At 36.0% G+C, this 15,418-nt stretch overlaps 1 protein-coding gene across 2 annotated transcripts; it reads left to right on the top strand.

Annotated features, from left to right (window-relative positions):
• The first annotated feature begins 2,826 nt into the window (after nt 1–2,826).
• LOC110877101 (mitogen-activated protein kinase kinase 6) lies at nt 2,827–13,814 on the top strand. Of its 2 annotated transcripts, none has more exons than XM_022125258.2 (8): nt 2,827–2,989; nt 3,179–3,269; nt 5,099–5,233; nt 6,008–6,232; nt 8,483–8,665; nt 9,699–9,922; nt 13,450–13,495; nt 13,589–13,814. In XM_022125258.2, the coding sequence occupies exons 1-8, from the start codon at nt 2,916–2,918 to the stop codon at nt 13,679–13,681; spliced, it is 1,071 nt and encodes a 356-aa protein (XP_021980950.1). In that variant the 5' UTR covers nt 2,827–2,915; the 3' UTR covers nt 13,682–13,814. The 2 variants fall into 2 exon arrangements, with proteins under 2 accessions (XP_021980950.1, XP_021980951.1); XM_022125259.2 differs by having other exon boundaries at nt 3,179–3,263.
• The last annotated feature ends 1,604 nt before the right edge of the window (nt 13,815–15,418 follow it).

A 15,418-nucleotide genomic window follows, 5' to 3' on the forward strand; every position in this document is an offset into this window, starting at 1 on the left:
CGAACACACACTGTGTGTTTCTTTTTTTTTCTTTTTTTTTGTTATTTATTTAGTTAACTTTCAAGTTAACCCTTTTGGCCCCTCATGTTTATTTTGTTTCAAAAGAAGTTATAATTCATTATTCATCACTTAATCATATATTACTAACTAGGTTAATTATTCCTAGTTAACTTAATGGGTTCGGGAAGTCATAACCCGTTTTATTTTAAGTCCCGTTAACTCGAGTCTTCTATATACTTTGTTTTCTCAAAGTATTTATCCTCCTTTTATTTATTATTAAGCTTATTTATTTAAATCCTAATAATTTCCGGTTTAATCTTTTCTGCTAACGCTATTATACCCGCTCTTTAGTATTAACGGGGTTTAATTACCAAACCCGTTTTCGGGATGTTACACTAGTCCTAGTATAATGCTCTGCACTGCTTTAATCTTAAGGCTCACCCTCAGCATAAAAAATGATGGAGCATTGAAAAATGCTAGTCATGTGTTGTTGAAGAAAAGATCCCCAAACGGGACACACCTAAAGACGAGCCATCATCTCTTTGTCTGAACGAAAGTTCTAACCTGAGCTCTCATGGTCTCGCATTACCCTTTTACAGATATCATTAGTGTACATTCACCTGTAAGACTGAATATAGAAGTCTGGATACGGGAGTATATTCTGAGGTGGGACACGCGAATAAGTTTAAGTACTTAAAACACTAATCTCGTATCTCGAAACAATTTTTGTGTGAAAATTTAAATGGATCAGTATACTGACAATCTACGTGAATCGTTTAGAACTTAAAATGATTTAAGCTTAATGGTGTTAGTGATTTGTCTCAAAAACTGATATGATCATCTTACACAGACTCATAAAAAATATTGTCTGTAAATATTTCTTTACTGCTTTTCAAAATCCAAAAAGATTTTAAATGTGTTTTAGCATAAAATTTTGAAATATCAAAAAGATTTTATTTCGTCTTATTTTCGACAACTGATGTTGGAAAGCTGATTTTCAAAATTCCAAGTGCTAAACATGATGAACAACAGGGTTGGGAGAATTTGTTGAAATGAGATTTGATTTTGAAAAGATTAAATGGTTCATTAATTTGAAGCCAAATCTGAATGTTCAAATTACAAGTGGTAAGCCAAAATTAAAATTGTCATAATATAAAAGTCTTATGTGTTGGGTAAAGATTTGTGCAGATCCTCGATTCTAAGCCTAAGCAGAGGTTGAGCCAGGTCACGATCTTGGAACAAGAGCTGTTCCAGATTGCGATCCCAGCTTATCGAAAGGGGGAGTCTGAAGACATAAGAGCTAGATTCAGATTATGGATCAACATTCAAGGGGGAGCTTGAATGGTAGAGAGCCAGTTTTGAATCCTGCTGATTCACGTAAGCTGCTGATGCTGAAGAACTTAAGGAATCAAGAGATCTGATCAAGAGAAGATAGAGTTAGATTGAGATTCTGGAAGAGAGATAGAGAGAGAGAAGAAGAGAAAGATTGAGGATGCTTACAATGGAGAATACTTTGGAGAGAGCAAGAAGACTGATAAAGACAGGAGACTTTGAAGACTCGACACTAAAGACTTCGTCAACATCCAAGGGGGAGTCTGTTGGTGCATATGTCTGTCGACTTCGTCTTGTATCGAGTCTTGTAATAGATTAGATATATCAGGGCACGAAGTACGAGAAAATTGAGAAACATATGAGTTGGGACCATTTCGCACGAAATGGCAAAGGCCATTTCGTGTGAACCTGTTTCGTACGACATGGTTGGCCTATATATAGCTGACTTGGTGTTTTCGTTTGGATCGATCTGATTCCGGTGCCGAGGTGCTGCCGAAGTGTCTCCAGACTGTAAATCGCTGTTATATCAATAAACAAGACAATTAGAGTGTATATCAAGTTGATTCAAAGTCGATACGTTTGTTTCCGCCTCTCGTATTGATTAGAACTCTTCTGAACGACTCGTTTTGGTCGTGCAAACGATCCTACAATGACAAACCACATGAACCAACCAAGCATTTAACTCTAATGTTAATGTGGGAAATATAGTTTTGATGATGCACATTACTCTCATTCATAAATGTTATTGAATTTAAGGCTTGTGGATGTCATCCAAAGGCCGAATCCACATCACTCTCTGGTATCCCGTCCCACATGGGTGAGATGGGCTTCCCTTATGGTACCACTTCTCGTATTACTCTTATCTCATCCTACCACCCATCAATCCTTCGTTGTTTATTTTTCGCTTTGGTACAACTATACCACTACAACATCCCGCACCACCATATATCATCCACCTTACTATCTCGTACAGACACATCACCCATTCCAATTCACCATTTTGTCCGTTGTCGAGACCAAACCCATCACCCTAATGCTCTAAACAAGACTAATCATAATATTTTGAAAATTTTTCTAAAAACAGTAGCTTAATAATCAATATATCAAAGGGCATGCATCTGCACCCTAAAACAGAAGTACAAGAATAAAATCTTGTTCTCACATCAACCATTTAACCGTGGTTTACATGTACATGATTCATCTCGCTCATATCAACCATAAACACGCTCGCCTTGTTTAGGGATGAGCGAGGTACCGGTACCGTACCGAACTAATACCGATACCGAAATTCGCCAAAATTGGATACCGGTACCGATACTGAAATAATTGGTATGGTACCGGTACCCAGTACCAAATGCTCATCCCTAGCCTTGTTTATAGAAACAAAACATGGTCGAACTCGAACTAAACATTTTAAAGTTTGGTGGTTAAAATGAACAATACACGATACTTAAAGGACCTTTTCCATCATTCAAATTAAACATCTATACTCTTGGCGGTCAATCACTCATTTCAAAACCCATCTTTCTCTCTCACACACACAAACACACACAGTGTAAGAAACCCTAACCTAAATTACAGCAATGAAGGGGATGAAGCCATTGAAGCAGCTAAAGCTCTCTGTTCCTGCTCAAGAAGCTCCAATAACAAGCTTCCTGTAAGCCACAACACGTTCTTATCTTCAATTTTGGATTCAAATTTCAATTATTTGCTCATTTGATCCGTAATTGTGCTCGTTTTTTACATATTTTAGTTAATTATAGTGTGTTTAGTCGATGTTTAACTGTATTTCGTTTGAATTTAGATAAATGTTGGTGTGAATTTGTTAATTGTTATTGATTTGTAGGACTGCAAGTGGAACGTTTCATGATGGGGATTTGCTTTTGAACTTCAACGGTTTACGAATCAAATCTGAAGAAAAGGAAGCTAGTGTAAAGGTTTTTGTTTATTTATTTATTTATTTATTTTTTTTTGGAATGAGTAACTGATGTACAATTGCACACAAAAGCAGTGAAACTTAGGTTGTAGAAAAAAAAGTTATTGTAGTTTAGGAATATTTTAAGAGCCATGTTGAAGAAACACCAAACTAATCAGGTGATTAGCTTGTGGTTTGTGCCTCGACAAATAATGGTTAATCTTCTTTGTCTCGCCTGAACTACTACGGAGATCCTGCAAAACACTCAACACACTGTTAAGCTCGTTATAAGGAGGGGAATAGGGGGGTTCTCCTTGTAATCACTCTCCGGCGTGAGAATAAGTAATTTGTTTTGAGGATAAAGTGTGTGTATAGAGTAAAAGAGTGAGAGAGCAAATTAAACATGGAGGTGGAGTCTTCTATTTATAGCAGGAGAATAGTGAACGAGGAGACCTGCCAGCTAGCCCATGCCTGCCAGCTGTCCGACCAGGAGGAATATCCTTTATGTCCCCTCTGACGTTGTCAGTAGCTGAGGTGATGTGGCACGCGGTTATTCGTTCCAGCTGGGCACTCGCTTGTACTGGCTGTCGCCCTGTCCTCCAAGGATCTTGCAAGCGTTGCTAGCGTCTAGCTATTGGTTCCACCTGTTGTCCTTTTTGTCTGCAGGAGCATCTTTCTTGTCAGCAGGTGGTTTCTTCCAGAAGGTTCTAGAACCTTCTGGATGCGCTCGTGTGATGTGGACGCCAGCTTGGAGTGTGGTGTGGTCCCTTTGACATGTGTTCATTTGTGATTTGGGACCATACCCCTTCAGATGTGTAATTCTGTATAAGATGTTTCTAATTTGGGTAGGTTATGCAAAAACTTCAAAATTTTAAGTGTTGCTTAAATTTGAAAAAATGAGCTAAAAAGGATGATCATTTACCAGCTATTAAAGGTTTTGTTAAAGCGTTGATGTGGTTGATCTTTTAAACATGGTTGTTTCCTTGGGCTAGGGTGTGCAGAAAAGCAATATTAAAAAAAAAACGGATCCGAAAACGAACCGTTTTGAAAAAAACAATAGGCTCCAGTGTTTCATATATGTTTTTTTTTGTAAAACTATCTTTTTGGGTTTGTTCATTTTTGTGTGAAAAATCAGGAAAAAAAAAACAGATTTGGACCGACATTTTCCATTATAGTAAAAGCACTAATCTTGTATCTTAGAATGTATTGCTGTGCTATTTTTACCTCTAGAGTATAAAACCTACTGAAATTGAACTGGGTAAAAAACTGAGTTAAAACCAAAAGGTTTTAACATCTCAGAAACCGGATATAGATTTCAGTAAATGAAACCGAACCAGTTCGACCTGTGCACACTTCTAATTTGTGGGATGGGAAGATAATAGTTGCAAGGTGATTCCTAAAAAAAGTAGACGTATCTTTTAATGTAGGTGTTCATGTCGTGTAGAGTTTTATAAAACGATTCACTAGTTGTTGTATAGAAAAAAGGTTTTAAATTGCAAATCTGTTTGCAAAATTATTACTCAGTTTAAAGCGGCAAACTAAGAGACTAGCTTGTTCATAAGTCATGCGTTTCGCAAGGTTTTATGTTGAATAGGGAGCATAATTGGTCAAATGACTCAAATCAATAAATTTAGCTAAATCAGAAACGGGTCAAACGAGTCGAATAGGTTGTAAGCTGCCTTCAGAGTATTGGCAATGCTTACAACCTCCAAACTAGTTTAATTTTAAAAGACTAGAACTACCATTGTAGTAACATAGTTTCTTGCTATCAATTTAACGAATTAACTATTAATTCAAAATGCACAAAAGCGTTTGTAACACAACCTAATCGGTTACTTTGACAACTGGCAGCTTCCGGAGACTAAGGAAATTGATCTAAAATTTTCACTGGAAGACCTTGAAACGATTAAAGTCATTGGAAAAGGAAGTGGAGGCGTTGTTCAACTGGTTCGGCATAAATGGGTCGGAACATTATTTGCTTTAAAGGTTTGTTCTTTTTAAACGCTTAAATTTTTATTTTATGGATTTATATTACCTGCTTCTTCTTTGTCTGCAACTATGGTTTATAATAAAGCAAAACAATGATAATGCAAGAACAATGATAACACTCTGTTATAACTAGGGCTACAAACGAACCGAACGAACAAGAAATATATGTGTTCACAACACTTACCGAACAAGATTTTATGTCCGTGTTCGTGTTTGATAAGGAAATGTACGTGTTCCTGTTTGTTTGTTCATTTTAGGCAACGAATGTTAATATTCATGAACACAAATGGAAACAAACGAACACAAACAAGCGTTCATGAATAGAATATATAATACACTGACACTTATTAAACACTTTATTTGTAGGAATTTCGAAGTATTTAAAAAAACTATAAAAACTAAAGACACTAGTGAACTATCGAACATAAATAAACACGTTACCGAACGTTCACGAACATAGATAAACGAACGCGACCTCTGTTCATGTTAATTCATTTAACTAAACGAACGAAATTTCTTGTTTGTGTTCGTTTGTTTAATAAACGAACGAACACAAACAAACTTCCTGCCGAACGGTTCACAAACTGTTCGCTAAACGTTTGGTTCATTTGAAGCCCTAGTTATAATAATAAAACGGGATACAAAAATATTGTTTATATTGTTTGGAGTTTTAATAATTAGATAACTGAGTGTTCGACTATTGAAATTATTAATAGAATAATAGATATAATGATAAAAAATGACAATTTTGTGGGTATATGCCAATTGTAGGTAATTCAGATGAACATACAAGAAGATATACGTAAACAAATTGTTCAAGAACTCAAAATAAACCAAGCATCACAATGTCCACATGTTGTTGTTTGTTACCACTCGTTTTACCACAATGGAGCTATCTCTCTGGTGTTCGAATATATGGACCGTGGATCTTTGGTGGATATTATCAGACAAATTAAAACGATTCTTGAACCGTATCTTGCTGTTGTCTGCAAACAGGTTAGTTTCTGAATTCTTTTCATTTTTTTATTTATTTTTACAGTTTTTTAGAAGATGTACAAAAGGTTACAAAATAGATGGCCGGGCGGGTTGTGTATAGGGGTGTGAATTTCTGACACGACACAAACCTAACACGAAATTTGCGGTTTAGTCTAAACGGGTTCCGGTCATTTTCAGGTTAAACCCGCGAACCCGTTTAGCTAAACAGGTCAGGTTATGGTCAACTTGACCCATTAAACCCATTTATATTGTAATATATTTTTTTACAATATGTTTTATGTTATAAATCAAATCTATGTGTATTCCACGCCATAGTTATAACTTAAAAAGAGAAATTGACATAAAATTATATAATTTAAATGTAGTTGTATTATATACATTTGTGTTTTTTTAGAAAAATTAAATTTTAATATATTAATTTGCATAAAAGAAAATAAATTTTTTTGGGTTGAATGAGTCGTGTTTGGGTCAACCTGTGAATATTCGGGTCGGGTTGGACCCGCCAACCTGCAAACACAGTCCGTTTAGCACCTCTATGTACAAATGGTGGCATAATAACATGTCAATTAATATGGCATTTTTATTGATAATTGGGGAGTTAAAAGCGGCATCTGAAGTTATAATATATTAATATTTGATAATGATCCATCGTTTAGGAAATGATTAGGAGGTTTAATGGTTCAAATATATTCACTCTAGTTGAGAAATATTATAGATACTTAATGTGTTAAATATGAATCAACAAATGATGTTATCTTTATAATAATCTTTTTTCGGAAATGATTTAGTAGGTTTTGTGCATTAATAATGCCTCTGGTTGACATTGGCTTTGTTTAGTTTGTTAGAGATAAAACATATTTTAATTGACGCATTCATAAGTAAAATGGACGGGTTTGGGTTCGAGTCAAAACAGGTTTGGATAGAGATGGTTGACCACAACATCTATTGTCCAAAAGTTTGAAGGTTCTATAAATAATTAGCATGTCAATTAAAATTACAAAATTTACATTATTTCATTAACAATCTATTTTTTTTGGAACCGATATAAGAGGTTTTATGCGCTAAAGAGGTGTTTAAGATTGCTTATTTAAACAACTTAAACGAGCCGAGCGGCTCGATAAAAAGCTTGAAACTAGCTGAGCCTTATTAAGCCCGAGCTGAGCTTGAGCCTAAAATAAAGCTCGTTTATTTATTGAACCCAAACTCAAGCCTAGCATGTGAAGCTCGTCAGGCTCGTCGAGCCTTATCGAGCTTTAGTGTAATATTAGTTTTTATTAATATTTAATAACATTTACCCCTTATTTAAAGTTGTCTAGTAAACGAGCCGAACTGAGCTTATTTAAACATGTTTACAAGCCGAGCTCAAACTTAAAAATAAGTTTGTTTAGTAAACGAGCCCAAGTCCAAGCTTCACTTACCGAGCTCGCGAGCCTAAACGAATCTATGGTTTATATTATATTTATTTAATATATTAATTAGTAGATAATAAACGAGCTGAGCTTGAGCTTGAGAAACTACCAACGAGCCGAGCTCGAGCTCTCATAAATTAATCAAGCTCGAGTCTGGTCGAGCTTGGGCTCGGCTCATGCGTTTTTCAATAAGCAGTTGCATACTTAGGATGAAGAAGTTACTTTTCCCTATGTTGTCAAAGACGCAAGGCGCAGGCGCATCGGCCTCGCCTGGAGCCTAGGCGCAAGGCGCAAAAAAAGCGTGGGCTTTTTTAAGAAAAGCGCACATAGAGAAAAAAAATAGAAAAAATATGTTATGCTTTGAAAATAAATAAGATTCCACATATAAAATTATAAAAACTATTATATATGCCATTTAAGATTTTCTGAGCTGGAATTTGGTTCTGCGGACACGAATGCAGCTCCGAAAACCCGGGCCCGCGTGGGGCAGTTTTTGCACGCACTCGGTTTCGTTTTTAATGGTCAATTGTGCTGTTTTACCTTTTTTCCTGCGCCTCAACAACGTTTTTTGCGCCTAGGCGCGCGCTTTTTGCGCCTCAGCACCGTTTTTTCAAAAAAAATCCCATTTTTGCGCCTAGGCTACCACCAGGCGCTATAGGTGCGTCTCGCTGCGCCCGGGCGCCTAGGCGCGCGCTTTTTGCGCTTTTGACAACATAGACTTTTCCAATAAGTAGTTTCGACCCGTTTGGTTTACTTTCGACCCCCATTTGACCCATCCATAAGTAAACGGTGTGGAATTGTAAATATATAAGTTATAACCTCGTTAAAATGTTTACAACAGGTACTGCAGGGTCTTGTGTATTTGCACAATGAAAGACATGTAATTCATAGGGACATAAAGCCATCTAATCTTTTGGTAAACAAAAAAGGTGAAGTCAAAATTACGGATTTTGGTGTGAGTGCCATGCTGGCAACCTCTATGGGTCAACGTGATACATTTGTGGGAACATATAATTACATGTCGGTAAGTAATTTTTTCATGCAGTTTGGAATTTTATAAAAGAATCTGGAGTAAAATGTCATTTTCGTCTATGTGGTTTGGCCAGTTTTGCGACTTTCGTCCAACGGTTTGTTTTTTCGCATCTGGATTTAAAAGGTTTGAAATCTTGCAATTTTCATCCGGCTCGTTAACTCCGTTCATTTTTGTCTTCTTTGTTAACTTAAAGGGCAATTCGGTCTTTTTTAGAGGTATTCAGTCTTTTTACATAAAGTGAAAAAAACCGAATTGCCCTTTAAGTTAGCAAAAAGGACGGAAGTACCCTTTCCTTAACGGAGAAAAATGGATGGAGTTAACGAGCCGGATGAAAATGGCAAGATTTTAAACTTTTTGAATCCAGATACCGAAAAACAAACCGTTAGACGAAAGTGGCCACATGGACGAAAATGGCATTTTACTCAAGAATCTGATAATCACAACTTTATACTACAGAAACACATCCAAACACCATATACTACAACCCGTTTGATTATCGGATTACAGTTACCAACTTCTTAAACTACCTTCATGCAGAATCTAATGAATGAGAACCTTGGTTTTAAAATGCGCGCATAATGCGTGATGCGCCCGATGCACTAATGAGAGCGCATCGCAACAGCTGATGCGATGCGTTTACGTGATGCGAGAATATTGCGCGCATTTCGCATAATGCGCTCTGATGCACGCAACATTGTTTCTTATGCTTTTTTTCCAGATTTTATGAACTGTGTTCGGTTTTTTCCATAATTAACATCTTAGTATGCTTGATTTGAACCAAAAAACACAACTCTTATCTTCTAATTACGTCAGTTGTTTTACTTTAAGTATGTTTTTATAAGTTTTTATGTATAAATAATTTTTAACTATTTTTTTTATAAAGAACGCATCACATACGTGATGCGCTCGCATCGCGCATCACGCATCAGAGTTTTGGACTAAACGCATCGGAGCGCATCACGCAATTTAAAACCAAGATGAGAACTACCTTATTTACATGTTGAATGTCTTTATGTTTGTTAAGCCCGAAAGAATTAGTGGTGGTGCGTATGATTATAAAAGTGATATCTGGAGTTTGGGCCTTGTGATTCTTGAGTGCGCTATTGGACGATTTCCGTATATACAATCTGAAGATCAAAAAGTTTCGCCCAGTTTCTACGAGCTTTTAGAAGCTATTGTTGCAAAACCACCACCAATGGCTCCAGCAGATCAATTTTCACCAGAATTTTGTTCTTTTGTCTCTTCATGGTAAGTTGAAATGTGATTTTTTAATCTTTTTACTCCAAGTTTATACTTTATACATGTCAAAACGGGTTTACGTTTTGGTTAAAGCAGTTCCTATTTTAGCAAGTGTTGAAACGGGTGGGGGCGGGCCAGGACGGGTGTTCCAAAGAATCGAGTAACGAACTATTCGAATCAAATTTTTTGATTTTTTTGTATTTTTTTTACCTGAATTCGTATTCGACTAAGATTTAATTTATTTGATTCGAAGTCATATTCGAATTTTGTGCCTAATTTGAAATCCGATTCAATTCGTATTTGAAACTAGAATTCGAATATATTCTATTTAATTCAGATTTACCCTAAATAATAATTTATTTTACTTTTATTTTTGAAACTTCTACAAAGTTTGTAGTACAAACTAATTGTATGGGCTTTTAAAGTATGACCAAAATTTAGAATGTTTTTACATGTGTGTGTATCGAATACAATAGTGCTTATTGTATTCAGAGAAAGTGTAAAATACAATAGTGCTTATCGTGCGTTGCGTATGCAAGCAGGAGATTGAGACGCGTGTCATTCCTTATTTTTTTTTGTATAAGTGCGTGATTATGTATATAACATGCGTAATTAGGGTTTGGAACAACCCATGCGTGATTTTGAGTTTAACATGCGTAATTTTCATGTTTGGTGGCATGCGGGTTTTGATTTTTTTTAACATGCGTAATTATGCAAATAACGTGCGTGATTAGGGTTTAACCCAACCCATGCATAATTATGCAATAACGTGCGTAATTATGTCAAGTTAATTACTATTGTACTACCGCGTTCAATTTAAGGCCTAGGGTAGGTCAATCATGTGGCTGAGATACTCGCGTACGCAACGCACGATAACCAATATTGTACGTTAACTGACCTCTATATATTCATATATATATATTAACATAAATAAATATATATGTATAATTTGAATTCGAATTTCGAATCGAACTCGAAATCTCGAATATTTGAAAACCAAATTCGAAGCTTGATAATTGAATTCGAATCAAGTTTCGATAACATGCCGATTGAGGTGTGGAGGTGTTTAGGTGATGAAGGAGTTCAATGGCTAACTACTCTGTTCAATCTTATTTTCAAATATGGAAGCATGCCAGATCAGTGGAGGAGCAGTGTCATATTGCCCTTATATAAGAACAAAGGGGATGCTCAATATTGTGGGAATTACAGAGGGATTAAGTTACTAGGTCATACTATGAAATTATGGGAGAGGGTAATTGAGAATAGACTTAGAAGAGAAACTCAAGTTTCGGTGAACCAATTTGGTTTCATGCCGGGGCGGTCAACTACGGAAGCAATACAAATTCTAAGGAGATTGATGGAAAAGTATAGGGAGAAGAAGCGAGATCTGCATATGGTGTTCATTGACCTTGAAAAGGCATATGACAGTGTACCACGCATGCTGATTCGGGATAGTTTGGAGTGTAGAGGGATTCCGGGGAAATATATAGACATAATTAGGGATTTGTATGTTAGGACTGAAACTAGCGTGCGTGCACCTGTAGGGGATACTGATGTCTTCCCTGTGGAGGTAGGACTCCATCAAGGGTCTGCGTTGAGTCCGGTTTCTTTTTGCAATTGTCTTAGATGAGTTGTCTAAGTTGATCCAGGACATGGTTCCGTGGTGCTTGCTTTTTGCCGATGATATTGTGTTAGTGGCTGAGAGTAAATAAAGCTTGAATGCAAGGTTAGAGGAGTGGCGAGTAGCTTTAGAGGGTAACAGTTTAAGGATTAGTCGTTCTAAGACCGGGTATCTTCGGTGTGATTTCAATGGTGTAGGCGACCAGGACAATCAAATCTCCTTTGAGGGGCAAGTGGTTCCGGAGGTAACTAAATTCAAGTATTTAGGATCTTTTGTACAAAATGATGGGGAGATAGATAGTGACGTAGCTCATCGAGTTCAGGTTGGATGGTGTAGGTGGAGAGCAGCCGCTGGGGTATTGTGCGACAAGAGGTTCCCAGCAAAATTAAAGGGAAATTTCTATAGGGTTGCAGTTAGACCGGCTATGCTATACGGAACAAATTATTGGGCCATTAAGAAGGCACAAGCGCGTAAGCTGGAGGTGGCAGAGATGAGGATGCTTAGGTGGATGTGTGGGCATACTAGGTTGGATAGGATAAGAAATAAGGTTTTTAGGGAAAGATTGGGAGTGGCTAGTATTTTAGATAAGGTTAGGGAGGGGAGGTTGAGATGGTTTGGGCATGTTCGGAGGAGACAAGTGACAGACACAGTTAGATCAACAGAAACTCTCACTGTGGAGGGGAGGAGGAGTAGAGGCAGGCCGAAAATGACTTGGGAAGAGCGTGCTAGAAAGGATTTGTTGAACTTACACCTCTCTGAGGACATGGTCGAGGATAGGGGTTTGTCGAGACGCAAGATTAAGGTTAAGGACTTTTAGGAGGATGACACAGTTTTTTGTATTAGTTTCTCGTGTTAGGAGCTTAGCTTCTTTAGTCCATTTTGGTGGCCTAGGAATATCACAACTGACATGTGTGTCTATTTGAAGTGCTATCTGTTCCTATTATATGTTTTCATCTATTGTGGTAGCTTAGTAAGAATATGTTTAGTACTATTTATGTAGTTATATGTCTTCTTCCGTTTTATTTTGACTCTTTTGCCTAGATATGATTTTATGTGATCATATGTCTTTTTCTGTTTTTATTTGACTGTTTTACCTATCGAGCCGGGGGTCTCACTGGAAGCAGCCTCTCTATTCCTAAGGGGTAGAGGTAAGACTGTCTACGTCTTACCCTCCTCAGACCCTACCTTAGCTTTGCTATTGGTGGGATTTACTGAGTATGATGATGATGATTAAGTTTCGAAATTTTCGAATCTGAATTAAATACTGAACACCCCTAGCGGCCAGGTTGGGTTGACCTTTTTTGTTAATTCGTTTTAGTTTTATAGTAGATGATTAGTGCGTTTATTTTGATTTTTCTATTATGCTTACAAAAAAACTGTAATATTTCAAAACGTTGTAAAATAGAATACGCTTATTGGTGGTTTGTTTTGGTAATTTTATATTTATTCAACCTGTTTTCATGATTACATTTTTTCTGAAAGTCACACTTTTGTAATTATGGTGTATAGAAGCGTAAAAAATAATAATAAAATAGGCAAAATTAATATCATTAACAAAACTTTTTTAAAAGGTTGTATGCATCTAAATACAAACCTGTTTAATTTTTAACTGAATTTTTGGAACCCGTTTGACGTGTTTCATTTTTACTAAATATTTGTAACCTCCTTGACACGTCACACGTTTCATTGTTAACTAATTTTTCTTGACCCGTTCGGTCTGTTTCATTTTTAACCAAATTTTATGGTTTCATGTGTGCATACTTTTAGGTGACTTTACGACTCGTTTGACCCATTCCATTTTTAACTAAATATTGTGACCCATTTGACATGTTCATCGTTAACTAAATTTTCTGGTTTTGTATGCGCTGTTCATCTTATATATAATTCAAATCGTACATTTTTTGTGAACTTACAGCATACAGAAAGACCCTAAAGATAGATCATCAGCTTTAGACCTTTTGGTGAGTATTACTTCTTAACTACTTTGTTAATTACAATGCATTTATTGACAACCCTTTAAACTGCTTTCGATTTTTTTTACTTATTTATATTAGAGTCATCCCTTCATCAAAAAGTTTGAAGACAAGGATATTGATCTAGCAATTCTGGTCGGTAGTTTGGAACCACCGGTAAATTTTACTAGGTAAGTTTAAACCGAAAACGTAACATTTGCTACATACCAAACACTCTTATATAGTATCTTGTAGATTAAATCGTATGTATTATCACATTTTCGACAAATATCATCGCAATGTATGTTTGCAAGTTGCTTCTGTATTACATCTTCAAGAAAAAAAATGTGTGGTTTTTTTTTTTTTTTTTTTTTTTTTTTTTTTTTTTTTTTGTTTAGTTTGCAATTTTAGCAACCTATAAATTGTTGTAGTTTTGTATCACATTGGCGGTTGGCCAAAAGTATCGAAATTGTTTTAGAGTCTCGTCTCTGCAGCACCAAACGACTTTTTTACGTAATAGAATGCGCTAAGTGTGTTGTGCTTAAGAGGGGGCGTATGTGAGCCCCATTAATTCGGTGTTTTACTATGGTTTTAGGTGTTAGTCGTTACAATGGTGTGACACCCTTACCTCCAAGCGTGTAGCTAAGTTGGTTGTGGGTCTCGATCGACAACATAGAAGAAACCCGAATTCATATTATCATAGAGGGAACCTACATGAGAAAATAAATCTCTTATAAGATGTATGGGATACTTGAGCCAACCGATGGCTCAAATAGGAGTAGAGAAATCTATCATTTTCAAAATTGCCCAGTTTATTAAGTTATAATCTATAATCATTCAGAAGCATTTCAAAATTTCGAATTATCTTTAAGAATACATTAACTTAGATTTTTTTTTTAAACATATACAAATGTAAGCTAAGGCATTTTGTATATTATCAAGAGAATAATACTTCGAATATAGGTTTTTTAAGAGCATATTAAGTTAGATTTTCGAAACATATACAAATGTAAGCTAAGGCATTTTGTATATTATTGTCAAGAGAATAATACTTATTTGATGTTTGATTTTATTATATCTAATTTAATTGATGTCCACTAATTTATATTTGATTTTATTATTTTATTATATCTAATGATGAGATGATTGATTCACTTAGTTTTGTTAAACGAGTGGCCGTAATTATAAAATCACGGCTCTAACTCGTTTTATATTAATAATACTTTAGAAAAACGCGGATAATTAGGTTTCAGATTTTTTTTAAAGAAAAACATAGAACTTATACATCTGGGTTAACCGATAACCCAGACGATCGAAGTAAAAATTATTACACTTGAATTGCATTTTACAATAGTCAAGCTTTTAAGTTTGAATACTTCAACTCGCATGATCATGCATCAACTTTCCCATGAATCGTCTCCAAAGAGATAGAGATAATGGTTTAATAGTGTTCGGTTCTTCGCGTACTTGATCATCCGTCCGGTACCAGCCCTTTTATAAACCTGTCATAAACACCAAAAACGATTAGTGTTTATACATCTTTTGTGATAACGGATGAAAAGATGACAACGAAAATATTCTAATCAACTAGAGTTCTATTGCGTATCACGACAGAAACGCTTTCAGACGTCGCGTGCTGCGAAGAATAATATGTGCACTTTACTAGTACGTGCACTTCACTAATATGTGCACTTTACTATTATGTACACTCCACTAATATGTGCATTTTACTGAGATTTGCATGCACTACTTTGTTGAAGTGTGTGTACTTTGCTGAGATGCGCACTACTTTGCTAACGTGTGCACTACTTTGCTGAAATGTAGACTTTTTTGCTGAAGTGTGCATTACTTTGCTTAACTGTGTACTTTGCTGAAGTGTGCACTACTTGGCTAAAGTATGCACTACTTTGTTGAAATGTGCATTACTTTGCT

The sequence above is a fragment of the Helianthus annuus genome, chromosome 9 (genome assembly GCF_002127325.2).
Source record: "Helianthus annuus cultivar XRQ/B chromosome 9, HanXRQr2.0-SUNRISE, whole genome shotgun sequence".
NCBI classification, from domain to species: Eukaryota; Viridiplantae; Streptophyta; class Magnoliopsida; order Asterales; family Asteraceae; genus Helianthus; species Helianthus annuus.